This window comes from Symsagittifera roscoffensis, chromosome 9 (assembly GCF_963678635.1).
Source record: "Symsagittifera roscoffensis chromosome 9, txSymRosc1.1, whole genome shotgun sequence".
In the NCBI taxonomy this organism is placed as follows: Eukaryota; Metazoa; Xenacoelomorpha; order Acoela; family Convolutidae; genus Symsagittifera; species Symsagittifera roscoffensis.
The window spans coordinates 41,113,598-41,141,443 of NC_087070.1; the positions used below are offsets into that span (position 1 = coordinate 41,113,598).

Sequence of the window (27,846 nt, forward strand, 5' to 3'; positions counted from 1 at the left end):
GGCCAATATATATACGATTCATAAATGTGGAAATTTGCTGTTGTAAAACAACCAGTTTTTTATGTATTCTGTAGTCACGTTTAGATGCAAAAAGACTATCCATTTCAAAAAAGTGGAAAAGTTAGTCAATTCGAACGCCTCATTAATGACAAATTCAAAAACCATCAAACTGGTACCTCCAGCTTTAGCTTGGTCGCTAAGTTTAGTTTTATTCAGACAGACGAAAAATTTGTTTCTCCCAATTTTTTTTTCAGTTTTTCTTTTTTTTTTTCGTCTTATGTTTTCTATGTCACATGTTGTTTTGCTAAGGGTGCGAAGCTCCGCTTCGCATCTGTGTGAAAAAATTCTGTTGACATTGGACTTTGATTTTCTGTTGATTTGGGTCGAACAAAAACGGCTTTCTGTTTTCTGAGACAATCGAATCATTCTTATTCAATTAAGACAGTTAAATAATACTGAACTTTGGCTCGACTATCATAAATTTAATTTGTTCTGATTGGTTGCCAAACAGGGTATAAAACAGCTCATATGAGTTTTATTAATTTACGAATTCAAAATTATTTTGAATTGATAAAAAGTAATTATTGATAAAACACTATTTTTTGCATTGTATTTTCTATGCGCGTTTTGTTTTTGTTTTATTCTGCTTAGCCGTTTATTTTTGGCTTGCCATGAATAATATTTATATAACAAATCGCAATTCTGAACGCAAAACTTACGATTACAAGCATTATAAGCCTTTGAAAAAAGTCGTTTCAAATTCAGCTTGGCAGAACGTTGAGCTTTCGAGAGGGGCTGATATTGTGTATAGTATCGACGATGTTCCCCCCATCTACCTCTCGGCGCTTCTCGGCTTGCAACACTTTCTCACGATGGTCGGGGGGTGTGTTTCCGTGCCATTCGTCTTATCCACCTCTCTCTGTATCCAACAGAATGGTCTGGCAAAGTCTCTACTTATTGGCTCCCTCTTTTTCTGCTCTGGCATTGTGACTTTATGCCAGGCTACTTTAGGTGTCCGACTGCCTATTATACAGGGCGGATCTTTCACATTTGTTGCTCCCACCATTGCAATATTGAATCTACACGGATCATGGTAACAAAACAAATTTCGGGAAAAACACTTTTTAGGCTTTAAGTCGTTTTAAGGCTCCCGTTGGTCTAAATTTTTCTCAATGCCGTCTTGTTCAATCAATTTTGAAAATATTTTGGAAAAATCTAAACTGATTGAAGCAGGCTAAAACCAATATTCATGAAATGTTTGTTATTCTTATCGTAACGAGTGTTGACTAATGACGGTCGCCCTTCGAAAAGCTACTTGTTTGTTATGGAGTACACTTAAATCACAATTGAGGCAAAATATAGATAAGCTTTCAGTTGTTTCTCAATTTTTTTGATACATTTTCTTATTGTGGTTTTTTGCCCAAACCCTTCAGAACTACGTTTCAGTGCCCAAAACTTGTTAAAGAGTTTTTTCAGTGCTACTGTATAGTTAGTTCCTAGCCAGAATTGTTACCAGAAATATGAATCCACGAAGACGCAACGCTCAATTTTCAACAGTTTTTGGAGCATTATTTTAAATATTGAACGCATAAAGGCTTAAACATGGTCACGAAAAATGCATACGTACTCACCTTCAAGGGTCGATCTAGGATTTTCTTGAGGGGGGATTTCGAAGATTTTCCGAGCGCTCCCAGTCACCATAAAGACTCAGGTTAGCAAACATGTTGACCAGAAAATCACGTTTTTTCCGCTCACGCTGGTCTTCAAAATTAGTACATATTGGCGCCGAAATTGACTTTTAAAAGTTTTAGGGTTGGTCGGCCAAAAATGGATGTCACAAAATAAAACAAAGGGGTACCGTTTGGTTGGTGAGAGCGGTCAAATCACTGAAAATTCAATTTAAAACCAATTTTTCAGCATGAAAACGAGTCTTTTAGCAAATCAAGCTAATCCAACTGATGCATATTTGATTGACATGTATAAACAAGCGCTTGGTCTGGGCTTGAGTTTCGCAAATCAAGACAATTACCTCACGGTTTGTAAGCAAAACTCTATCGTTTTTGAAACAGTACAAAGAAAAGAAACCTGCGCATATCAAAGCCACATCTTGAATGTTTTGATTGACACTTTAATGTTTTAGGAGTAGTGTTCGATTTCAAGTTGTCAAACTTTGAAACTTTTTTTGAAAAATGTTAAATGTTATTTTATACCTGCATTCAAAAACAAGTGAACTGAAATCAATCGTAATCGATTTTTATGGTCTAAAGTGTTATCAATTTAATCAATTCCCATGATGCCTCAGGCAACTAACAAAATGTAATAAAATCGATTATAATCCATTGTTTTTATCCAAATTAAAATGAATTATAGTCGGATTAAAATCAATTAAATCGAGTTTTTTCCACTTCATTTTAGTTTTGAATTGTTCAAATTTTGCAAGAATTACTGCAATTATCGAATGTGTCATGCCCCCCTTTGTCCCCCCCCCCCCCCCCCCGACTAACCCACTTAACTTCAGATGATCATAGAATTTCTTTGTTTTTATCTATAAAATTAACAAAAATCAATTATAATTGCTTCGCAATGGATTTTAATAATTGATTGTGAACGATCATAGTTCGTTTTTATAATCACTGACAATAAAGTTCAATTTTAATCTATTTTTATTCATGGAGTTCTGGTGCGGGTACAATATTTTATGAACAAATTGTTAAATTCTAAGCATATAATAAGTAATAGTTATAGTAGCTAGCATGCTTCAATTCGATTTGGAACAGTTTTTGAGTGGGTTAAAACGCCGCTTACGCTTTAATAGCGGAATATATTGCATCTTAACTATTCCTAATGGCGAAGTTTACAAACCTCAAAGCTCATGACTTTAAATAACACGACCACAGCCAAAATATTATATAAAATTGAGCTCAGGACATGATTAGGTTTCAAATGAAAATTCGTCAAAAAGGCTTGTAAAAACTAGAACTGCTTTGAAAAAAAAATTACTTCACACAAACATTCCATCACTTTATTCAAATGTTGGAGCATTAAGTCGCTGTCGTAAACTTTGGTTCACGCGCAAAACAGCATTCCTAAAGTTGATTACAGAGGAGCAAGCAGTCACTTCTTGACAACGCCGCATTTTTATAACTTGCACATTTATTTGTTTATTGGTTTGAATATAATAAAATATTATTCCGTTAAAAGAGCGGTCTGCTGCAAATTTCTGATCTGCTGTTGCGTTTTATCATGGAAACTAGTGAGTTAATTATTATTGTTGCGACTATCGAAAAAATGCGGATTAGTTATGCTTGTGATTTGTTTTATTCAATCATTTTTCGGCAAAATGGCTAAATAAAAAGTCGAATTTTCTCTGAAGAAAAAAAACACCCCGATCAAAAATATTCCGATCCTTTCGTAACGAAAGTCGGAAGAACACTACCCTGCCTATTGTTGTTCCGACTATCGTAACGAACGTAACGGAATATTTATGCTCGAGGTGGTTTTCTTTCTTCAGACAAAATTCGATTTTGTAACTAGCCATTTTTGATTTTTTTAACGTCATTCAAAAAATATTATTCCCCTGAGCTAAATTTTAAAAGATGTTTTATAAGGCACAAAAAACTTTTAAATACAGACGAGCAAGCAAGAGGAGACTTTTTTATTGCTTCAATTAACGCGCGATATATTTATTTTGCACTATTAACTCGTAAGCAGTGATTTAATCCGTCTTGTTCCAATTTAGTTGAAGGAAGCTTTTTTTTGCCATAATTGATTTGTTACTAGGAGCAAGTTCTATCACTTTGTACCTTATATGGCGTGTGGGGGGATGATTACCAAAAAACTTAATTAAAAAAATTCGTTTCATTTTATTACATTTACTTTTTTTAATGTTATTACTGCTCCATAGACCTTAAAAGGCAGTCGGAACATTCAGGGCTTTAGCTTGATACTAGAAATCTAGTTCCGACTTTAGGATTGGTGTGGTTTTTTGTTATTCAGTCAATTAATTTTCGACTTGTTAGCTAAGCGTTTTTGACGGAATTTTGGTATACCATTTGAGAGATAATGTTATCCTAAGCTGAAATTTTAAATCCTCACCTGTGTTCATTTTCGTAATTTTACGGGCGTTTCAAAACTGCTAACTTGGCCAGTTTTGGATAATTAAAGTACTTATAACACGCCTAAGAAGCGGAATAATTTGTTCTAAATTGAATTGAGGCCAACAATTTCATCCTACAATCACACTAAACACACCTTTAGTACATTACACAGCGTGTGGGCGATAAAATTAAAAAATGAAAAAAAAAAATTAATTATTTTGTCAATTATTCAACCAAAAAAACTTTTCAATTGGCCTTAAGTGCAGTCGGATCATTCGGGGCTTTGCCCTGATATACGAGCAGTTCAGACTTGATCTTTGATACTGTTCAAAATTTTAGGAAATAATTTTCGTGCTCGATTAAATATTATCGGCAAAAACTCTTCGACTCCTAAAAACACGAAACATTACTCTTTCGATTTGGTATAACGGAATGTTGAAAAGGCATATCACTTCAGAGTTAATGAAATAAACCATTTCATGAGCTGTTTGGTCCCATGAATTTTGTCGGTTACTTTTCTTTTTGGTTGAAACCGACTTTTATTCAAGCAGATTGGCTCAAAATCAATTTTTAAACTTAATTTTATGTTGACTATAAACGAGGGGGACAACAGTCAGTGAGACTGAAATCAGCGAAAGTATGAGTACAATTCTGTTTCAGCGGCAACTCTTCATCTGAATGGAAAGATAGAATCGTGGAGGTCCAAGGGGCCATCATGGTCTCCTCCGTGTTCCAGATCGTTCTCGGACTCTGTGGAGGAGTCGGGTTCCTTCTTCGCTTCATTGGACCCCTCACTGTAACTCCTGCTGTTACTCTTGTAGGTCTGTCGCTGTTCGGAGCTGCTTCCAATTACGCCAGTGCTAGCTGGCCAATAACAGCCTTCGGAATTGTCTCCATCACTCTCTTCTCCCAAGTACTGTCCAGACTGTCTCTCTGTGGACTCCAAATCTTCAAACTGTTTCCGGTTGTTTTTGGAATGGGACTGACATGGCTGCTGTGTTTTATTCTGACAGAAGCAAATGTGTTGTCGGATGACCCGAACGACAGAGGGTACCGCGCGAGAACAGACAGCAACTCGGATGTTCTCAGCGATTCTAATTGGTTCAGAGTGCCATACCCTTGTCAATGGGGAACTCCTAAAGTAAGTATCAATTTTCAATCACTTATCTTGCTCCAATTTTTATCACTTTCATGAGTACTTGTGCTATTAACTTCACCAAGTAGATACAGTATCGAAAACAAGAAAATTTTTCTTCTGGATGCAAAACAATTATTTTGCAAAAGCAAATCAATATTAACCGAGTGTGTAAGTTTTTAGTAAACGCAAGTAATGATTATCTTTTGGGTAGGTTTTAATAATTGCTCGCAGTAAAACTTCTTCATGGTTTTTTGTTCACGTTGTTCGATTGCATAAACTACCCGGGTTGACCTCCATTCACCAAAAATGCTTATCATAGAACTTCATACATCAAGTGCATGAAAAAATGCTTGTCTTACAATTTTTATAAAATTTTGAAAAATGGTTGAAAATAGATATAAACTATTTCTGTGGCTGTTTGATTCTAATAAAACAATCTGGTGATGACAAAAACCGAGGTTTTTGTCTTTTGAAAAGTGCTTGTCATAAAACTCCCATATATGAAAAATGTATGCTAAGCGTTAAAAGTCTTGCTGAGCGAAAATTATTTTCAAATCTTTTGTAAAAGTCTTATCATTAAAACAAGTATAACTGGTCTCAACAGAAATTTGAACATTGACTTGAATCAAAATGACATCTATCTGTTTGACTATTAAAACCTTATGCTGTTCCTGTTGTCTGCTTGTTACCCTATAATGTTCCATGTTTAATGTTGTCTGTGTTTGTTGTCTGGCTCATCAGGTGACAGCGGCAGGTGTGTTTGGCATGCTGGCCGGAGTACTCGCAGGCATGGTGGAGTCTGTGGGGGACTACTTCGCCTGTGCCAGACTGAGTGGGGCTCCTGTGCCCACTGTGAGTGCCATCAACCGGGGCATGTTGGTGGAGGGGCTGGGTTGTCTTCTAGCGGGACTCATAGGCACAGGCAACGGCACCACCTCCTACAGCGAGAACATCGGAGCAATCGGAATCACAAAGGTATGAAACTCCGAAACATACCATTACGAGACCTCTCTTTGTTCTTTTTTGTTCTTTCGTTTTCTTTGATCGTTCCGAAAATTTTTTAACATATGTTTAAAGACTTGTCTCTGGACTCCAGAGGCCTACACACACAAAGTTGTGCGCCTATCCAGTGCACAGTTTGGCCTCGTGATGACGTTAAGAACATTTATACAGAGACATCTGATAACACACCAAGAGGTTTCATAATTTCTCACGCTAGTGCTTCATTGAATGTAACTGCCACTTACGTAACACTGCCTATTACGTAATTACGTTCACTTGCAAGATGTCGTTTCATTTTTTTCCCGTAAACAATTTTTCTTATAAAGCTGTGAGAAATTGTATATTTCTTCATTATTAAACTTGAAAAGTGTTCAGGGTCTTTCTGATTTTCTCTGGAGATTATGCGGGCACTTTTGCACCCTGAAGATCTGGAGTTGGCCTCACAGCTTGAAATTTTTTAATATGTTCTAATATGAATTGTTTTCTTGAAAAATTATGAATAATCGGACTATCGTTTGTCTGCTTTTTCGTCGGCTTAAATTACAATTTATAGAATGTTTTTGTTTCAAACAATTTTAATACAATTAAAGTACTTCTGTTTACTTAAATTTAAGATCTTCGAATACGTTCTATCATTATTTTATTTTCTTCTCATTTAATTTTTTCTTTAAAGGTTTTGGCTCACGTTATACTGGCTTAGTTACCTGAAATTTTGCTATGAAAAGAAAGAATAAATTTTTATAGTTGTGTATTTTTGAGGAAGTGCGGGTGAAAAAATTTCGAGTTTGAAAACTAACAGCGCAACATTTTAATGACATTTTATATCCTTTTTTTGGTTCGACTGAACAGTTGTATACGTAAGTAATTTCGGCTTAGTGGTTGGTCAGTGCACGATACTAAATGCTTATTTAACCCGGTTGATTGTATTATGCGACTGTGATATCCAGAAATACTGAATTGATATGGCTTGCATTGTATCGAAAGTGCTAAGACTCTCCGCTTCGCCTCGGTGTAAAAGCCTGAAAAATTGTCAAAATAATTTTTAGTATCCAGGTGTGAAAAGACGGATATATACAAGCTATTTTCATCATCGAGACCCGCTTGTTGATCGCCCGAGTAGGATCTACGCAATTTTTTAGTTTCCTATCGATAAAAAGTTTTCGTAGCATCAGTTATAGTCTTCTAAATTTGTTACCCAATCACATTTTTTTTAATACAAAGTGATTAAAACTAAGCTGAGCTGCAATTTTCTTCAGAGTTGTTTCTGATTCGATTGCAGATTAAACAATTATATGCTCATTAAACTGGGAACTTAGAATATCATTCGATGAAAAGGCAGTTTTTTTGTCATGATTGGTAGCAGGTGATGACTTTAATTATTAGTGCTCTAGCCTGAGGACCAGTTTGCGAACTGGAGTAAGGAATAGCATGTAGAAACCTCATGCTCATTGTTGCAGAGGAAAATTTAGCGCTAATTCAGCGATGATTTAGCCCTGATATTGGATAAAGTGACCCTGATCATAGACTGAACCATAGATGGTAATCGCTGTGATATCTCTGAAATGGAAAAAATTTTTCAAGTGAACTCAACCCACGTGTGTTTCATCTACTTTTCTTTTTTGCTCTAGCCTGTATTTCATCCAGTTCTCTTTTTTTGTGTTTGCTCTTTTTTTGTGTTTGCTTTTTTTGTGTTTCATCCAGTTTTTTTCTGTGTTTGCTCTAGCTTGTGTTTCATCCATTTTTCTTCATAAAAACTACCATGAATGCACGACGGAGATTCGTTCCGTGTCAGCGCTCGCAATAAAAAAAATGATTTTTTTTGTTGAAGTCGAGCAATTTAAGAACTGACAACTTTTAACTGGCACAGATACTTCTGGTCATGCTTAAATTTTTTCTCAAGATTTTTATATCTCAAATGTGAGAGAAGGGAGTTTTCCGACTCTTTTTCTACCATTACAAACCAAAAATGTTTTGTCTAAACCTTCTCCTGTTGTTTAATTGTTCTGTCAATCAACATAGCCCTCCTCTTCATAATTTAAACATCAATCTAATGACCATAAATGTTTTTTATAGAGTTTTTTTGTTGCCCATATACTATCAGGTTTGTTAAAATTGGAATATTTTTTTTGGAAAAGATGTAATTTTGTACTGATCTATGTATTAGACAATCATATAGTTAATCAGGCTTTGCGTAGGTTTTAAAAATTTTAAGTTTCTTTTTGGATATAATAAATATAATTTTGACATTTTTGTTTCGATTTTTTCAAATTGTTTCTTTTATTAGACATTTGCAGAGCTTGAGCTTCACAAAAACTGAAAATCGTTTTGTACTTAGAAAAAGTTTCGATATTGTTTATGTTCAATTTTAATATTGTCACCAAGTTGAAGTTCAACACTGACTTCAAATTCTGAGCTTCCAAATTTTTGTAACGTTGTAGTTTTTGGGTCATTCAGTGAAAGTGAAAATTTTCAATTTAGTCATTAGCATCCCTGAGTTTGTTTTCGACTATTTTCGTTAAAAAACTGCAAAAAAAACTTACTAAGTTGGCTTCCATTTTTTGCTTTGTTTTGCCTTTTCCCCATTTTCAATATACTGAAAAGTTCAGCCATGCCGTGCAAATTCTTGTGTTTCCCACAATACAAAAAAAAAACAATTTTTTTTCCTACTCAACCGAGTAGGGAGATTAGAGCAACAAACAATTTCGCATACACAGTTTGAGTTTTGTATAGATAGCAGAAAGTAAAAAGTTTTTGAGGACCAAGTTTTTTTGCTGGGTGACTTTCAAATAGGTCTGTCGATGTAATAAAAGAAAGATTCGTTTTTTTTACATATGCATCCGTGCTCTAATCTGTTTGTTATTGCTCCCAACAAAAGACATTGTTTTCTGCAACTTAAATTGTAGGTATCAGAGTTATTTCATTGAAAAATCCCAGTTCTTTTTTTCAGTCAACGTTCACTTGTTTTACTCAAAGTTGATGTTTTCTTAATTGATAATTTATTCCTGATCAAACGACAAGAGATACCTCGTTATAGTTTTTAAGTAGATAGCTCAAGCATGAAGTATGTCGAAAACGATTGAGTAGTTTCTGTTTTTCGGCGTTTTAGAATATTACATTGATTTATTAAGTTTCTTTATTAAAAATCAAATTAAACTTAACAAAATTTCTCATATTAGATAAACTCCCTGAATGCTTCGATCGGTCTTTTATGTGCATGGAGTAGAGTTGGACTTATAATCGACAAAAAATTTTTTTTTTTGAAAATCAATCCCTAAAAGCTCTCTAAAGTACAAAGTTACATTATTATCATATAGTAGCGTTTTAATTAGAGCAGCTAGCATACTTTATTGCAATTTATCAGTTTGGATTGTTTTTTGAGCCGGGTTAAATCGCCGCTTACGCGTTAATAGCACAAAACATAACGCAACAAATTGTGGGGTTATTTTTCCACAATTCGTAAGTTTTAAGCCCTCATAACTTTACCCCACACACGCTAAGGTAATCTGCAAAGGGATGTATTCAGCGTCTTGGGTCCCTAATAAGACGACTAAATGACTCCCTTCATTGTTCCCACTTTCGAGTCGAAAGTAACGGAATATTTGTGCTTGGGCTGGGTTTTTTTTTCTTCAGACAAATTTCGACTTTTTAACTTGCCTTTTTTAACAAAATTTTTTACACCATTCAAAAGGTATTGTTGTTTTGAGCTCAAATTTGAAAAGATATTTCACCTGTGATCATTTATGAGGGTTTAAAGATTGCCATTTTGGCCAATTTGGAACAATTAACGCGGGAAGTCGAGCAATTTAAGAACTGACAACTTTTAACTGGCACAGATACTTCTGGTCATGCTAAAATTTTTTCTCAAGATTTTTTATATCTCAAATGTGAGAGAAGGGAGTTTTCCTACTTTTTTTCTACCATTACAAACCAAAAATGTTTTGTCTAAAACTTCTCCTGTTGTTTAATTGTTCTGTCAATCAACATAGCCCTCCTCTTCATAATTTAAACATCAATCTAATGACCATAAATGTTTTTATAGAGTTTTTTGTTGCCCAAGTTTTTTATACTATCAGGTTTGTTAAAATTGGATTATTTTTTTTTTGAAAAGATGTAATTTTTTACTGATCCATGTATTAGACAATCATATAGTTAATCAGGCTTTGCGTAGGTTTTAAAAATTTTAAATTTTTTTTTGGATATAAAAAAAATAACAATTTTGACATTTTTGTTTTGATTTTTTCAAATTGTTTCTTTTAATAGACATTTGCAGAACTTGAGCTTTACAAAAACTGATCATCGTTTTGTTCTTAGAAAAAGTTTCGATATTGTTTATGTTCAATTTTAATATTGTCACCAAGTTGTCACCAATTTTTTGTCACCAATAAGTTGTCACCAATTTTTTGGGTCATTCAGTGAAAGTGAAATTTTTCAATATAGTCAATAGCATCCCTGAGTTTGTTTTCGATTATTTCCGTTAAAAAACTGCAAAAAAAAACCTTACTAAGTTGGCTTCCATTTTTTGCTTTGTTTTGCTTCTTCCCCATTTTTAATATACTGAAAAGTTCAACCATGCCGTGCAAAATTCTTGTGTTTCCCACAATACAAAAAAAAACAATTTTTTTTCCTACTCAACCGAGTAGGGAGATTAGAGCAACAAACAATTTTGAATACACAGTTTGAGTTTTGTATAGATAGCAGAAAGTAAAAAGTTTTTGAGGACCAAGTTTTTTTGCTGGGTGACTTTCAAATAGGTCTGTCGATGTAATAAAAGAAAGATTCGTTTTTTTTACATATGCATCCGTGCTCTAATCTGTTAGTTATTGCTCCCAACAAAAGACATTGTTTTCTTCAACTTAAATTGTAGATATCAGAGTTATTTCATTGAAAAATCCCAGTTCTTTTTTTCTGCCAACGTTCACTTGTTTTACTCAAAATTGATTTTTTCTTAATTGATAATTTATTCCTGATCAAACGACAAGAGTTACCTTGTTATAGTTTTTAAGTAGATAGCTCAAGCATGAAGTACTGTCGAAAACGATTGAGTAGTTTCTGTTTTTCGGCGTTTTAGAATATTACATTGATTTATTAAGTTTCTTTATTGAAAATCAAAGTAAACTAAACAAAATTTCTCATATTAGATAAACTCCCTGACTGCTTCGATCGGTCTTTTATGTGCATGGAGTAGAGTTGGACTTATAATTGACAAAAAAATTTTTTTTTTGAAAATCAATCCCTAAAAGCTCTCTAAAGTACAAAGTTACATTATTATCATATAGTAGCATTTTAATTAGAGCAGCTAGCATACTTTAATCCAATTTATCAGTTTGGATTGATTTTTGAGCCGGGTTAAATCGCTGCTCACGCGGTAATAGCACAAAACATAACGCAACAAATTGTGGGGTAATTTTTCCACAATTCGTAAGTTTTAAGCCCTCATAACTTTACCCCACACACGCTAAGGTAATCTGCAAAGGGATGTATTCAGCGTCTTGGGTCCCTAATAAGACGACTAAATGACTCCCCTCATTGTTCCCACTTTCGAGTCGAAAGTAACGGAATATTTGTGCTTGGGCTGGGATTACACCCTTCAAAAGGTATTGTTGTTTTGAGCTCAAATTCGAAAAGATATTTCACCTGTGATCATTTATGAGGGTTTAAAGATTGCCATTTTGGCCAATTTGGGACAATTAACGCGGGATATATTTCGCGCTATTAACGCGGAAGCGGAGAGTCAATCCGTCTTAGAAATCGTTCCAATTTGGTTGAAAGAAGCTTATTTGCCATAATTGTTTTGTTACAAGGAACGGAATTTATTCTTTTGTACTTTATATGGCGTATGGGGGGATATTTTTTATTTAAAAAATTAAAATTTTAGAATTTTTTTTTTCATTTTGTTTTATTTCATTAAATTTTTTATGTTATTACTGCTCCATAAACCTTAAAAGGCAGTCGGAACAGTCAGGGCTTCGCCCTGATACGAGCAGTCTTGTTTCAATTTGGAACACTTTATTGCGCGGCTTACACGTGTTATAAGAACGCATTATATTGCGCGTTAGTTATCCCAAGTTGGCCAAACTAGCAATTTTCAAAAGCATATAACCTTACGAAAAAAGATCACAGATGAAATATCTTCTAAATTTTGAGCTCAGAAGAAAAAAATTCGTTGGATATTGCAAAAAGTTCTGCCGAAAACGGCTTGTTAAAAAGTCGAAATTAGCCTGGAGAAAAAAAATCACCCAGAGCACAAACATTTCGTCATTTTCTTCAAAATCGGAACAATTATGTGCTTTCAATGTTTTCAAGCTATCACAATTTTAGGACTAAACACTGATTTTGTATACTGTTTTGTTTGGACTAAACAATACAAAGAAGAACAAGACTGCTCGGATCAGGGCGAAGCCCTGAATGTTCCGTCTGCCTTTTAAGGTTTATGGAGCAGTAATAACTTTAAAAAAATTAATTAAAATAAAATGAAAAGATTTTTTTTTTAATTTGAAATTTTTTATGAAAATCATCCCCCCACACGCCATATAAAGTACAAAAGGATAGATTTCGTTCCTTTAAACAAACCAATTATGGCAAATAAGCTTTTTTCAACCAATTTGGAACGATTTCTTAGACGGATTAAATCTCCGCTTACGCGTTAATAGCTCGAATTATATCGCGCGTTAATTGTCCCAAATTGGTCAAAATGGCCAAAATGCAACCTTTAAACCCTCATAAATCTACGAAAAATGATCACAGGTGAAATATCTTTTCAAATTTAAGCTCAGGACAACAATACCTTTTGAATGATATAAAAAAAATTCCGTCAAAAATGGCTAGTGAAAAATTCGAAATTTGTCTGAAGAAAAAAAAACCCACCCCGAGCACAAATATTCCGTTACTTTCGTATCGAAAGTCGGAACAAAAAAATACCAGCTCGGAGAGGAATAAGAACAAGAAAAAATCCGAACGTTCTACAGCACTCTGTTAAGAAAATGATGTCTCATTTTAATTATAACTTTAGAAACATAGAAAATTCATGAGCAAATAAAGTATATTAGTTGGATCAGATAAGAAACTACAGAATATACGAAAGCGAAACACTCGGTGAAGATCAGTGTGAAACACACCTGAATAAAACTAGTTAATAGATTAAAGCTATATCTCATTTTGACAGCTTTCTCATCCCGCCTTAGTATAACAAATGTAAATGTTTTCAGGCTCATTTGGGATTCATGACTGTTAGGTTAATAGCATTTGTAATCAATGAAGAACTAAGCGAAGAGATTGGAACACAGAGGCGATGCGTAGCTTCGCATCACTTGCGATACACCACAAACATTAGAAAAACAACTTGAGTCGAATTTTTTTTTAAATGGGGAAAAAACTAGGCGAACCAAAATTTTCGTAGATCTCGATAAAAAACAACTAGGGGCCCAGCTAAAGCTGGCGGTACGTGCTTAATTTTGAATGAATTTGCTAACTGATGCAGCACGAAAATTGTGATTTCAAAAACTGGACTTTGCCCAAAACCGTAATGGTTTCTCAAGAAAAAAATTGAGAAGTATAAAGTTTTGAGATAATCAATTTTCCCAAGAAGATATCATTTCTCCTACAAAAAATTAAAAGTCGACGCTTCTGCAGGATCAATTACCATTTTGGCCAATTTGGGACAATTAACGCGGGATATATTTCGCGCTATTAACGCGGAAGCGGAGAGTCAATCCGTCTTAGAAATCGTTCCAATTTGGTTGAAAGAAGCTTATTTGCCATAATTGTTTTGTTACAAGGAACGGAATTTATTCTTTTGTACTTTATATGGCGTATGGGGGGATATTTTTTATTTAAAAAATTAAAATTTTAGAATTTTTTTTTTCATTTTGTTTTATTTCATTAAATTTTTTATGTTATTACTGCTCCATAAACCTTAAAAGGCAGTCGGAACAGTCAGGGCTTCGCCCTGATACGAGCAGTCTTGTTTCAATTTGGAACACTTTATTGCGCGGCTTACACGTGTTATAAGAACGCATTATATTGCGCGTTAGTTATCCCAAGTTGGCCAAACTAGCAATTTTCAAAAGCATATAACCTTACGAAAAAAGATCACAGATGAAATATCTTCTAAATTTTGAGCTCAGAAGAAAAAAATTCGTTGGATATTGCAAAAAGTTCTGCCGAAAACGGCTTGTTAAAAAGTCGAAATTAGCCTGGAGAAAAAAAATCACCCAGAGCACAAACATTTCGTCATTTTCTTCAAAATCGGAACAATTATGTGCTTTCAATGTTTTCAAGCTATCACAATTTTAGGACTAAACACTGATTTTGTATACTGTTTTGTTTGGACTAAACAATACAAAGAAGAACAAGACTGCTCGGATCAGGGCGAAGCCCTGAATGTTCCGTCTGCCTTTTAAGGTTTATGGAGCAGTAATAACTTTAAAAAAATTAATTAAAATAAAATGAAAAGATTTTTTTTTTAATTTGAAATTTTTTATGAAAATCATCCCCCCACACGCCATATAAAGTACAAAAGGATAGATTTCGTTCCTTTAAACAAACCAATTATGGCAAATAAGCTTTTTTCAACCAATTTGGAACGATTTCTTAGACGGATTAAATCTCCGCTTACGCGTTAATAGCTCGAATTATATCGCGCGTTAATTGTCCCAAATTGGTCAAAATGGCCAAAATGCAACCTTTAAACCCTCATAAATCTACGAAAAATGATCACAGGTGAAATATCTTTTCAAATTTAAGCTCAGGACAACAATACCTTTTGAATGATATAAAAAAAATTCCGTCAAAAATGGCTAGTGAAAAATTCGAAATTTGTCTGAAGAAAAAAAAAACCCACCCCGAGCACAAATATTCCGTTACTTTCGTATCGAAAGTCGGAACAATAAAAAATTCTTTATGCAACACAAAGGAATAAAAATTTAATCCGTCAAATCTAGACGTTTGGCGTGGGGAAATAAATAAACTATAAAGCGAACCCGATCTGTAGTCAATATAATCAAGTGTGTGCTTTCGATATCTTCAATTAAACTGAAACGCGAATAGACGATATAAAAAAGAACTCTGATTACAAAGCCAGCAACGAGGCTTAATAAGCCATAGTCTTCTAATTTTTACATCATCTGAACTTGTATATTCTTCTAAACCTGTATATTCAAAGTCAACCATAAAAGAAATTCTCTTCAATGTGTTCTGCTGCGCTGGTATAACTATTTTTCAAAATACCAATTATGCGTTCAATGGTCTTCAAAACGTGTCGCGTTTCGGTGGTACAGTCACATCAAAATAAAACATTTAAGAGTTATGGATTTGGGTGGTAAAATAGTTCGTCCGGTGATCTTAATAGATTTGTTCAGTCTGTCCTAGCGCATCCTTTACGACTAAAATTGAACAGAGATTTCACACACACTCGACCTCGTTTCTCTTTCGACATAGGCCTCCGGTTCGATTCTATCTCGGCTCCTGTTGTTTTCGGGTGACGCCGTCTTTTGATAATTGCGATCAACCTCTGGACTATTGGAAAGCGCCGGAGTTTGAATGGGTATCCGACGAGTATTTGTTCTTCTTTAAGGTTATCTATGTTTTGTTTCTGCTTCTCTGATGTTGCGTCGTAAAGTGAGTCCTAAAACACAAACAATCAATCAATTTTTTTTTGTTAGTATTTCTCTGATTTACCTGTTCGAAAGGCTGATTTATCTGTTTGAGTGCTGATTTACCGGTTTGATTTGTTATTTAGAAAATGTTTATTTTTCTACAATTATTTAAAAGCTCTTCCAAAATCATTCTGCGGAATTATGCACAAAATTGTTTTTTTTTTCGTTTGAAAGCTATTTTAATGACCTTACCACCTGTAAAGCTATAATCTTTTGAATTCTGAACCATTTGCAATAATCTACTACAGTCTTGATTTATTTTATCCGGACAAAACGAACAAAAATGAAACTTCAAACGCGTTTTTCTCAAATTGAGTTAAGATTAGACAAAAAAAGATAAGGTCGAATTTTCCAAAGTATTATGGTGCAAATTATATTGCTAAATTTGGAACCAAGATTTTACCCCAAAAACAGGTCATTTTCATTTTTTTTTAGTTAACCAAGAATTATACTAAAGCTGCAAAGTCAATTGCTACATGAAAGTGAGCCTCCTAATTTGGCCAAGCTTTATCAAAAATCTAAAAGGGTAAAATCTCTAAAAAATCTATAAAAGAGAACATATTTTTTGCTTGATAACCAAAAAAAGTCATTTTTGATAATTAAAACTAAAATTATTTTTTTAAAAAAAGAATTTAACATTCTGCCCAAATTTTACAGAGATTACAGTCTTCTAGGTATTTGTTGGGCTGTAAGAGACTCACTTTTATATAACTTGCTCATCAATTAACCTTCTAGCTTCATTTTAATTCTTAATTATCGAAATAAAAATCGAAATAAAAATCAAAATTTCCACAAAATAGTTAGCACCATTAAAGTTTTGGTAAAACTCTAAACGACTCCTTCATGTTTTTTGTCTTATCTTAACTCAATTTGAGAAAAAAGTTCGAATTTTCAAGTTTTGTTCGTTCTGTCCGGATAGTTTAAATCAGCACTCTATTTCTGTTAATACAGTCGAACCAGCTACTTTCTGTCAAGAAAAAAAAGATTGTATCAAAACTGAAAAGTGAATGATACTTCCTTTTCGGAATTTTTTCCAAAGTGTTTGAATAACGAATTACTAAGCGCCCAATAAATGAACACAGAATCTCTAAATTGTCGAAAAAGTTTATAGATTCAATATGAGATTCATATAGTTGAAAATTTTTAAGGTGGGTTTTCAGTTAGGTAGCAAAAAGACAAATTATCAAACAAGAATATACGAAACTGAAAACTGCACCCAATAGTAAAAGTTACGCTAATGTGAACGTTCATGGGTTTTTTTGAAAAAAAATTTCTTTTTAATAAGTCCACCAACTTGATTTTCAGAGCTCTCGTGATTTTTTGAGAGACAATAATGACCTTATTATAATAAAATTTTCTGCACCGCAGGCAATTTTTTGAAACAAGTTTTGAAGTTTTAAATGTAAAAAACGCCTGTTTTTTGGCGCGAGCTACTTTCAAAACTATATTTTTGGCGACAAATGTGCCTTTAGAAGAGTTTTAGGGTAGTCGAAATACGAAGTCGTAAAATAGTACCAAGAGGTACAACTTTTGGTTGGCGAGACGTTGAAAGAAGATAAGGCCGACTAGAAACATATTTCCATAAAAACCATAAGAATGACATAAATTTTGGCCCGCTGAGATCATAAAAAATTGTAAAAAATGGAGCGAATAATTAGTGGAGTTTTTGTTTAAATTTAGAACTGTTTTAGAGCGATTCCAGAAAAAAAAAATATATATTTTTTTCAATAAATCTTATAATTTCACTAAAGGAAAAATTAAATCTTCTAGAAAAAAATAATACAAGCAAACAAATCCGCAGACATTTTTCCGGCCCACTTCCAGCGGTTGGAACAGTAAAAATGTGTTGTTGTTTTGACTTTTGTTGAGTGATTTTTCACGGCCAAAGTTCATGATGACTAGTGCAGTAGGGGACGAGAAAAATGGCTGTTTGTGGATTTCAGAAACTTGCAATTTTTGTTGGTTTCATACTTTCAATCAATGCAATTTTTGCTAGAAATTATCAGAGAGGGACTCTTTAGATAATGTGATGTCAAATACACAGTATAAGAAGTGTTTTTTGATAGAAAAGCAGGAAAATTTTGAAAAAGGGCAGTTAAATGTGTAAAATTACATCCGTCTCTTCCCTCCCCCTCCAAAAACCTTATATATGTGACCATTTGAAAGTTTTTCAATTCATTTTTTGATTTTTGTTTGAAAAAAGTCTTCATGTTTGAATAGATGACTCTTTGAATGACTGAAACCTCAACTTACCTGCTGGTTTTCCTGATTATATGAAATTGTAGTTCTGAGGAGGAAAAAGACAATCGATAAAACTAAAACTTGGTGTCTCATTTCGCCCCTAGTTTTTTTCTTTATGCCCGACTACTCATTCAGAGGTTAATAAAATACAAATTGACTAGCTCAGCATAGATTACAAGAAATTATGTTTTCAGGAGAGTTTATTGGGCAATTAATTGGCAAAGCTAGATGGGGAAATAATGGCGGGTGAAAAATTATGTATGATGATGTTTTTTCAGGGCAGATGTGATTTATTGCTTTTGTTTGTTTAAATGATTAATCGCTACGTGACGCCGTTGGAAAAATTAGCATAGATGAAGTTTTGGCGTCACAAATGACGAATGCGATGTTTTTGGGTTTAGATTATAGATTAAAATAATCGCCTGTCAGTCAAATGTAAATATAGCATAAAAGAATAAGCGGTCACCATAAATAGATTTGTCCATGGTTAAATGCTTTTTAACAATAGGTGCGATAGATATTATAATCTCAATGATTTTTTGAACCTTTTGTGCTTCTTGAAGTTGATTTTGACCCAAGTTAAAATGGCTGTCTGGGTTCCCTTTTCCGGATTTGGTTACTCTTACCGTGCCGGAAACAAAAGGTACCGCAACAAATCGTTACAAAAGAAATCAAGAGAAGATTGAAAATCTATTTATAACCGTAGAATTTCGGTTTAAGGTCGCCGGTTGACACGACACAACTGCACGCCGGTTTTAGTGCGAAGTGTCGCATTCTGAAAGCAAAGCACCCGCAAACGTCTTCTAGTGTCATTCCTTTAAAAGAGAGCAAATTATAAGTACTGACGATCGGGTAGTCAGCCCGGGTTGAGGGCAGCAATTTAAAGAAACACTCTTTTCAAAATCCTGCTGTCGAATTGCCTTTTCAGACTAAAGTTTTTATGCGTGCAGCGAGATTTCAAACACTTCTAAGAAAGCTTGTACAGACCTGAATTGGTATAGTAAAAAAGCCCGTTTAGTCATGATTGAATATTTCAAACTCAATAAAATTTTCTCGGTGTCGATAAAAAATTTTTTTCCAGCTTGATTCAACCTAGAGCTGTGACTGAACCTAGAAATATGCAAACCTCAAAATTTAAAAAAATTGACAACGCAACACGCATTCTGTTTCTTATTTTTGCGAGTGGAGAAATTACAAAAAGGTTCTCATCATTTGATGGAGGAACAACCAAAAATAACCCGTATTGGTCAAATTTTGAGACCCCATAAATTATGAAAAAGAAATCACAGATTAGTATCTTTGTTTGGACTCGGCAACTAAAATGTGCTACCAAAAATTAAAATCTAGTTTTTATCTGTAGTACATTTGATAATTTAGACCAATCAGCGAAGCTGTAACATAGTTCTAACTGTGAAAATATTTAAAATCAACTTCTGTGAAAACAAAGTTTTGATGTTTTAGTTATAACCAAATTCGTTCCTAGTTTATGGAGTTTCACCAATAACTATTGTTCCGACTTTCGTAACGAAAGTAAAAAGAAAATTTGTGCTCGGGGTGGGCTTTTTTCTTCAGACAAATTTCTACTTTTTAACTAGCCATTTTTGACACAAAATTTTTATATCATTCGAAGAGAATTGTTGTCTTGAGCTTAAAAAAGATATTTCACCAGTAATCATTTTTCGTAAAATTATGGGGGTTTAAAGATTGCCATTGTGGCCAATTTGCGACAATTAACGCGCGACATAAATTGCGCTATTATTGCGTAAGCGGAGATTAAATCAGTTTTAGAAACTGTTCCAAATTGATTGAAGTAATCCTTTTTGCCATAACTGATGCGTTACTAGGAGCGAAATCTATCACTTTGTTTTTTTATTGCGTGTGGGGGTGATTTTTACAAAAAAACATCTCAAAATAAAAAAAATTTATTTTGATGATATTTAATTTTTTCATGTTATAACTGCTCCATAGAGCTTAAAAAGCCGTCGGAACATTCTTAAAGCAGACAACATTCATGTTAAAGCAGACAAATACTGTGTTAACCAATCGGAATCGAGATGAGAAAGCAAACTTAAGAACTAAATTATAATTCAATTTTAATTTCTCTTTTGTCTCAATTCTTATTAGTTAATATAGTATTTGTCTGCTTACTGACGAGTATGAATACGCCGTTGGCTAAATACTGCTTTGTAACCTAAATTTTGTTATATTTTTTGAAGGTTTCGAATCGCTGGTCTGTTGTAAAATTTTGCGCGTAAATTGCCATTCGATTTACTTCACTCCTTGTAAAAAAACGTTTGGTTCGAACCAATTGATGGCTCTAAAAAAGCTGTGTAGTAACTTTTAAAATTTGGCAAACTAGTGTAAAATGAAGCTTCGTTATTCTCTATCCTACGAGACCAATCGATAGACAGTTAGATGGGTGCTAGGTAAATTAGACGACAAAATTTAAAACAACATGAAATCAGACCAAAAATTAATAGTTAGAACTTTTAAATTGAACTTTTCGAAACGAAGCGAAATATTAAATTTCTTAGAAAAAAAAATTGGAAATTTTTTGTGTCTTAAAATCCATCAAAAAAATTGTTGTCGTCTTAACAACTGTCGTTTTTTTTTTGCGGGATACCGTGCAGTTTTCATTGTAGTTTCAAGTGCCGTTGATAAACTCTTGTAGATTTTAAAAATTACTTTTAAATTACTAACTTTTTTTTTCAAAATTTTTTTTTTGCATAAATCAATTTAGCTCATGTTTTGTCGGTTTTGTGAACTTATTTTGCTTAGATTTAGGAATTAAAAAATTGATTGTTACTGTTTTGAATAAATCAAGTTGGTCGGTAGTATAAAAATTAGAAGTTCAAACTTTTTAATCGCTCAAAATTGTTTTGATGACAGCATTTTTATTTGGCATTTTTTCTCTTCGGATCAATTGCCGTCTAACCACGTGTTGTTGGCTTAAAAATACGAAAAGCTCGCTTAATAATAGTGGTTGTATTTCTCGTCTGTTTTTCTTGGCTCAAAATTTTTTTATTTCCAAAAAAATTATTTCGTTTTTCAATTATTGTTCCGCCCATTAAGAATGGGGAGGAACTTTGTATTCGGGTATGTTTTATTTTTTTTTCTTCATTTTGTTTTCCAAGCAAAATCCGCCCTGATAAATAATTATCGGAGAGAGTTCATTGGTACATCATATTTAACCCCTTTCAATCGTGATTCGAATGACATAAAAAGTTTTCCAAAAAAGCAGTGTCGAGAAAAACCTGCTTAAAAATTTTGATTTTTCATTCAACTTTGAGCATATTGAGTAACGTTCCTTATATAAAAATTCACTATATTCAAAATAGTTTTAGGCTCACCAAACTTGATTTTACCAAAAAAAAATTAAATAAGAAAAAAATTCAAAAAAAATTTATTAATTTTTTTGTTCATTTTTTGTTTGGTTGTTTTTTTTTTGCGAAAAGAAAGTTTTTCAATCATGCCTAATTCATTAATTATCTACGCGATCGTTTAGTTCTTGAATAGCACCACCCACTAAAAACTGCACTTAAATTATGAAAATAAAAAAAGTGTTCTATTTTCTTAAGAATATGGTCGGAATATTCTGTGCTATCCGCATATTCAACCGCATATCCTTGTTTTTTTTCGATGCTAGTATTTCGATCTCACTGTCTATTTGGTAACTTGCAATACTACGCTTTCGTTGTGGTGCAATTGATGCAAATCTCCGCTTAGCCTCGGTGTTTAATTTGTAAACCATGAGTAAATTGTTCGCTCCTTGATGAAATGATCATGATATATTTTTTATGTTTACAGGTTGGGAGTCGTCGTGTGATTGTGTTTGGGGCCATGATCATGGTCCTGGTCGGCTGTCTGTCCAAAGTGGGTGCCCTCTTCGCCTCTTTACCAGACCCAGTTATAGGTAAGTACGTATGAGGATAGAGGGAGGGGGTATTGAATCCTTCATTGCGTAATAAACAAACTACATCAACTGATATAGACCGATCAGAAATTGAATGAAGTTTTAATTAAATTCAATCAGTGGCAAATAGTTTTAAAAAAGCAGTGAGGGGGGGGGTGGGGGGGAGGTTGATTAGTCGTCTAGAATGACGTTTGGTGGTTGGGGGAGGTATTAGGGAGGTATTTTTGTTATCCGGAACATTGCATTATAATGTTCCAGTTTAATTGGTCGACATTAATTTCAGCTTAAGATTTTCAATAAGAGCTAGATTATCAGTTTGGTGATTTTGGGCGCATGACAAAAAACACCCAAAACATTTCATTTTAGATGGAAATTAACAACATACGAATGTTACACTTGCCAATAAATTGATATTTAAGCCATGATTAAGAAAAAAATCCTTTTTTAAAGGATGAGAAAAACGTTGTGTCTGCGTCAAGCAACGACTTTGACACAAGGTTGTCTGACTGTTTTTGTGGCATACGAAATATAAATAGCGCGACTCAAGACCTTTAAAAGATACAAAATTTAATAGATTTCATAAAACAACGATGCTTAAGCTCAGGGGCAAAAAATTACAATACTTAAGCTATAGTTTATGATCTTTAAGTTCATTGATTTTCGCGAGGAAGGTAAGCTTAGAAAATGTGGCAAAAACAGCGCTTGTGGGTTCTTTTTGAAATATTTGACCATCAAATGTCTTTCTGGGTTCGCTTTCATAATGTTTATAGGTTGCCACCCGCACTGAAGTTTCATGGTTAATAATCGATTAAATTATGTTTTCATTACCAGTCTCCACGGAGGTCAAAAGGATTAGTTTATAATCGATTAAAAATGGATGAGAAACTATTTCTCTGACAAATCGATATAATCCATTTTAATTGATTATTATCGAGTATAATGGATTACGTCATTTTTTTTCCAAAGTTAGTCAGACATATTCAACAAAAGGGAGTATTTTCACAAATTGGCTGTTGCTTTTGATTTAACGCACATTTAAAAAAAATTGCAAAATGAGACTTATTTTTGCTAAAAAATTGTTATCTTGTTTGTAACTAGCCGGTTTGATGAATCTAACGCCCAACCATTTTGATCCCCCAGTTTGCTACCCCCAATATTGATCCCCTCACCTACGCTAACCACCTCTAACCTATGAGGGGGTAAAATCTTGGGGGACGCGGTAAACTAGGGAGGCGGGAAACGTGAAACGTTAGGGGGCTCTTTTCCAGTTCCCCCCTTTCAAATTCAATTTTGAAAAGTCCATTTAGCGTTGTCATAATGCAATGAAATTTAGCGTTGTGAACAAATCGACAATTCTGAACAGATTTGTTCTTCATATTTTACAGCGTAACATCACGCATTTAGCCGTACGTAATAACACGTAAAACAAACAAAAAACTCGCTTTTTTGAAAGGGGGACTGGAAAAGAGCCCGTTAGGGGGGATGAGGAAGGCAGTGAGGGGGGGGGGGGTTGATTAGTGGTCTAGAATGACCTTTGGTGGTTGGGGGAGGTATTAGGGTGCGTGTGGTAGGAAAACTGTGTGGAATGGGTTTGGCGAGTGCATAGAAGGTAGATTGGGGATGTGAAAAATGGAGGGGGTACACGTGGATGAACTTGTTCGTTTGGATTTTAATTTTGCAGAATGGTGCAAAAAATAGAGTACAGACTTGCTAAAAATAATCAATATTCATAATTTTGTGAAAAAAATCGATTATGAACAAGAATTGGATTGTAATCAATTATAAGGGATTTTAATGGACTCGACTCAGGGATTCGACCCCCTGCAGACTCAAAGGGTCCACCCTTTGGTACTTTTTAGGAAATCCATTTTTGGCCGACCGACCCTGAAATTTTTCTAAAGACGCCTTCGGCGCCAATATATGCTAACTTTGAGTTGGAGCGGGCGCCAAAAACAAAACAATTTTTTTGTAAAAATTTTTCAAAAAGTGCTCAAAAACGTCTTTTAAGTGCTTTAGGAGGTCGTCAAAAAAAAGGTCGTCAAAATTTTCGAATAAAAGGTCAAAATGAAAATTCGCCCCCCCCTCGAGAAAATCCTATATCCGCTCTGAAATTCACCTATTCTCGAAAAACAATTCCCTCAAATTATCCCATCATGTCTCAAAAACGTCCAAACATTTTTTTTAGCTTGCATCCACAGTTCTGTCACAATTCAAAAATCGCCAGTTTTAATTAAGAGTTTGAAACCCTGAAAAGTATTGGAGGTTTAGTCGAGTACAGTTTCGATAATTCCCTTGGTACGCGATAACTCTATTTATTCGGACTGTCACAATATGCCTCGATTACACCGCTAGCAACGGCACGACCAGCTTAACTGCACCCTTGTTGTTTTATAAATCGGGATCAAGTTAACATCACCCCCCCCCCCCCCAAACCAAAACCAACAACCCACAAGTCCCCCCCCCCCCCCCTCCGGATAGACCAAGTCTTCCACACCAGCATTTAATTCGTATCAAGTTTGCTTAGCGCTGCACGTAAAATTCTCTTTTCTGTGATTGGCTGAAAGTTTTCAACTTAGAACCAAGTTTAACATCCCCCCAAACGGCTTCGGGTGGGCTTATTTAACTTGGTCCATAAATCGACTTTTGTTTTATTCAGGTGCAAACTTCTTCTGCATGTTTGGGATGATAACTGCAGTAGGTCTGTCCAATCTGCAGTTCGTGAACCTGAACAACAGTCGCAACCTCTACATCCTCGGTTTCTCCCTCTTCGCTGGCCTCTCCCTCCCCCAGTGGATCGCCCAGAACCCAAACTACGTCGACACTGGCAACGACGAAGCGGATCAGATCATAGGTAAAGCCACACAACATCTCTCAAAACCACGTTCCATATAGCGAATCTCTTTAAGTATGTCCCTCCTTTTGCAAAGGGGGATATTCGTAACTAGGTATAAAATTCTCACATGTTTAACCGATGATTTACTTCTAGGGGGGAGGGGGGGGGGGTTATTCGTTGCTAGGTACCCGAGGGGGGATATAGTAGTTAAAGAGGTCCCATAAGCTAAACACAATTTTAGTTTAGACCCTCCAAGTAAAAAAAACGTACTGTTTTTTTCATGATGAGTACTATTGTGTCTGTTCCTATATGTGAGTAGGGAATTTATAATTAATTCATTCTTTCAAACTTCCAAACACCTACTATTTTGAATAGCAATGGGCAAGATCGAAATTCGTTTTGAATAATTTGGAGATGCAGAGCGTTTGCTATAGTTTTAATGTGGCTCAAAAATATTTACCAGCAAAATTTAACTCGCATATGATTTTTTGTTTTCTGCTATCAAAACTAAGCTATGACTGTCTTATCTTGTAGATCTCTGTGCTCACCTAAATTGCAACGCACGTGCGATTTGAACCCGCAATCACTTGATTGCTGGGTACCATCACTGCCGATGCACCACAACGCTATCAAAATTTCTTTTGATTCTCATCAAAATCAGCAGAAGAGGTACTAATGTTTTGATGCAAGTTTATAAATCTTTTCAAGTTTCTTTATATTTAGAAGTCCTCCTCAGTACTGGAATGTTCATCGGGGGTCTGTGTGGTTGTGTGCTGGACAACCTGATCCCTGGAAGTGCCGAAGACAGAGGAGTTCACAAGTGGAGACGTCTGCAACACTCATCCCTACATCCGGGATCCGATACCCGAAAACCCAGTCGAACTTCCCCCGCCAACCGCTCGGACAAAAAATCAAGTAAGCGACCCATCTCTGCCACCGATCATTCCACGGGCAAGCCTCAAAACCGAGGGTACAAAACACAAGCTACAGCCACTGCTGGTGTATCGAACATCTCCACATATGACATCCCTTATATCACCAAGTACCTGGATAGAATACCATTGGCACGTTTTATCCCCATATGTCCAATTTTCATGCGCCCAAAAACACCCGATGAAGATGATAGTGAAAGGGGGAGAGGAGAGGAAGACGAGGGCGGTTTCTATCCTGCAATTATGGACGAAGCATTCACCAACGGGAAAAATAAAGCTTGCGTTTATACTGTGACTTCAATGTGATACCAGTGAAAACTAATTTTATAAAAACAATTAACGTTTTTCTAAATAATTCTTCCGATATATTGAGAACGTAGTCCAGAATGACCAGGGAAGGCTAAAATCGACATAGCCTCTCTCTCAGATAACAAATTCCAGACACGTTTTTTATTCTCCTCAGTACCCGGGTTGAAATTGCATTGACAATCACAAATTTACCACTTTTGTTGCAGTGTTTTGATCAATTTAAGAGATGTACCAAATATTGCATAGATATTTTATGTTTTAATTATGCACATTACATTTATTCAACTTTTAATGCAATTTCAAGCACTTGGATATGACCCATTTATAGTCAATTTCAGTTTTGAGACATCGATTATGCACTGATGAGACATTGATGGGACATCGATGAATCCGGGGTTCTACATTTATTCCACAACGATGGAAAAATCATGGTCTTACTTTTTTTGTAAAAAAACGCGGCAGTGATTTTATGCATTATGCTTTTCACGAGATACACAATGATGAAGGTTAACCAGTACGAAAGTGCAAACGTAGCTGAAATTTAAACAAGACTGCTCGTATCAGGGCGAAGCCCTGAATGTTCCGACTGCCTTTTAAGGTTTATGGAGCAGCAGTAATACAGTGCTGATTTAAATTAACCGAAAAAAAGCGTTAAACTTGAAATTTAAAACGTTTTTTTCTCAAATTGGGTTGAGTTTAGGTGAAAACTTATGAAGACAAAACTTGCTTAGAATTTTAGCAAAATATATATGAAGTAATTTGTTTTGCGAAATTCGGGTCCGAAATTTTAACCCAAAAATGGGTCATTCTGGTTTTTCTTAGTTAATCAAAAATTACGCCAAAAATACCCAGTCGATCACAGACCTAATTATATCAAAGTGAGCCCCTTACGTAGCTCAACAAACTTTAAGAAGGGTATAATCTCCAAAATATTGTATAAATTAATTTATTCTTTGTTTGATAGACAAAAAAGGTCATTTTTAATATATAAAATACCAACTTTTTATTTACAAACAATTTTTAAACAATATGCATTTTTTTTGGGAGAAAATACCCTTTTTAAAGTTTGTTGAGCTACATAAGGGGCTCACTTTGATATAATTATGTCTGTGATCGACTTAATTTTTGAACCCTGTGATTATGTCTGTGGTATTTTTGGCGTAATTTTTGATTAACTAAGAAAAACCAAAATGACCCATTTTCGGGGTAAAATTTTGGACCCGAATTTTGCAAAACGAATTACACTATATTAATTCTGATAAAATTCTAAGCAAATTTTGTTTTCATAAGTTTTCACCTAAACTCAAACCAATTTGAGAAAAATGCGTTTTAAGTTTCAAGTTTAACGCGTTTTGTCCGGTTACTTTAAATCAGCACTGTAACATAAAAAAATTAAATAACATAAAATCAAATAAAATAAAATAAAATGTTTTTTTTTCTTAAATTTGAAATTTTTTTATAAAAATCATCCCGCCACACGCCATATAAAATAGAAAAAGATAGATTTCGTTCCTTGTAACAAATCAATTATGGCAAATAAACTTCGTTCAACCAATTTGGAACGATTTATAAGACGGATTAAATATCCGCTTACGCGTTATTAGCGCGAATTCTATTGCGCGTTAATTGTCCCAAATTGGTCAAAATGGCCAAAATGGCAATCTTTAAACCATCATAACTCTACGAAAAATGATCTCAGGTGAAATATTTTTTCAAACTTAAGCTCAG

The 27,846-nt window shown here is 34.4% G+C and overlaps 1 protein-coding gene across 1 annotated transcript in view; it reads left to right on the forward strand.

Moving 5' to 3' along the window:
• Positions 1 to 26,168, forward strand: part of LOC134854847 (solute carrier family 23 member 2-like) — a 37,140-nt gene extending 10,972 nt beyond the window's left edge. Inside the window, exons 3-7 of the mRNA XM_063871206.1 lie at positions 4,758 to 5,238; positions 5,977 to 6,210; positions 21,939 to 22,044; positions 24,701 to 24,895; positions 25,601 to 26,168. Of these exons, the coding sequence (XP_063727276.1) occupies positions 4,758 to 5,238; positions 5,977 to 6,210; positions 21,939 to 22,044; positions 24,701 to 24,895; positions 25,601 to 26,115 (1,531 nt within the window). The 3' untranslated portion in view covers positions 26,116 to 26,168. The remainder of the gene's footprint in view (positions 1 to 4,757; positions 5,239 to 5,976; positions 6,211 to 21,938; positions 22,045 to 24,700; positions 24,896 to 25,600) is intronic.
• Positions 26,169 to 27,846: the final 1,678 nt, after the last annotated feature.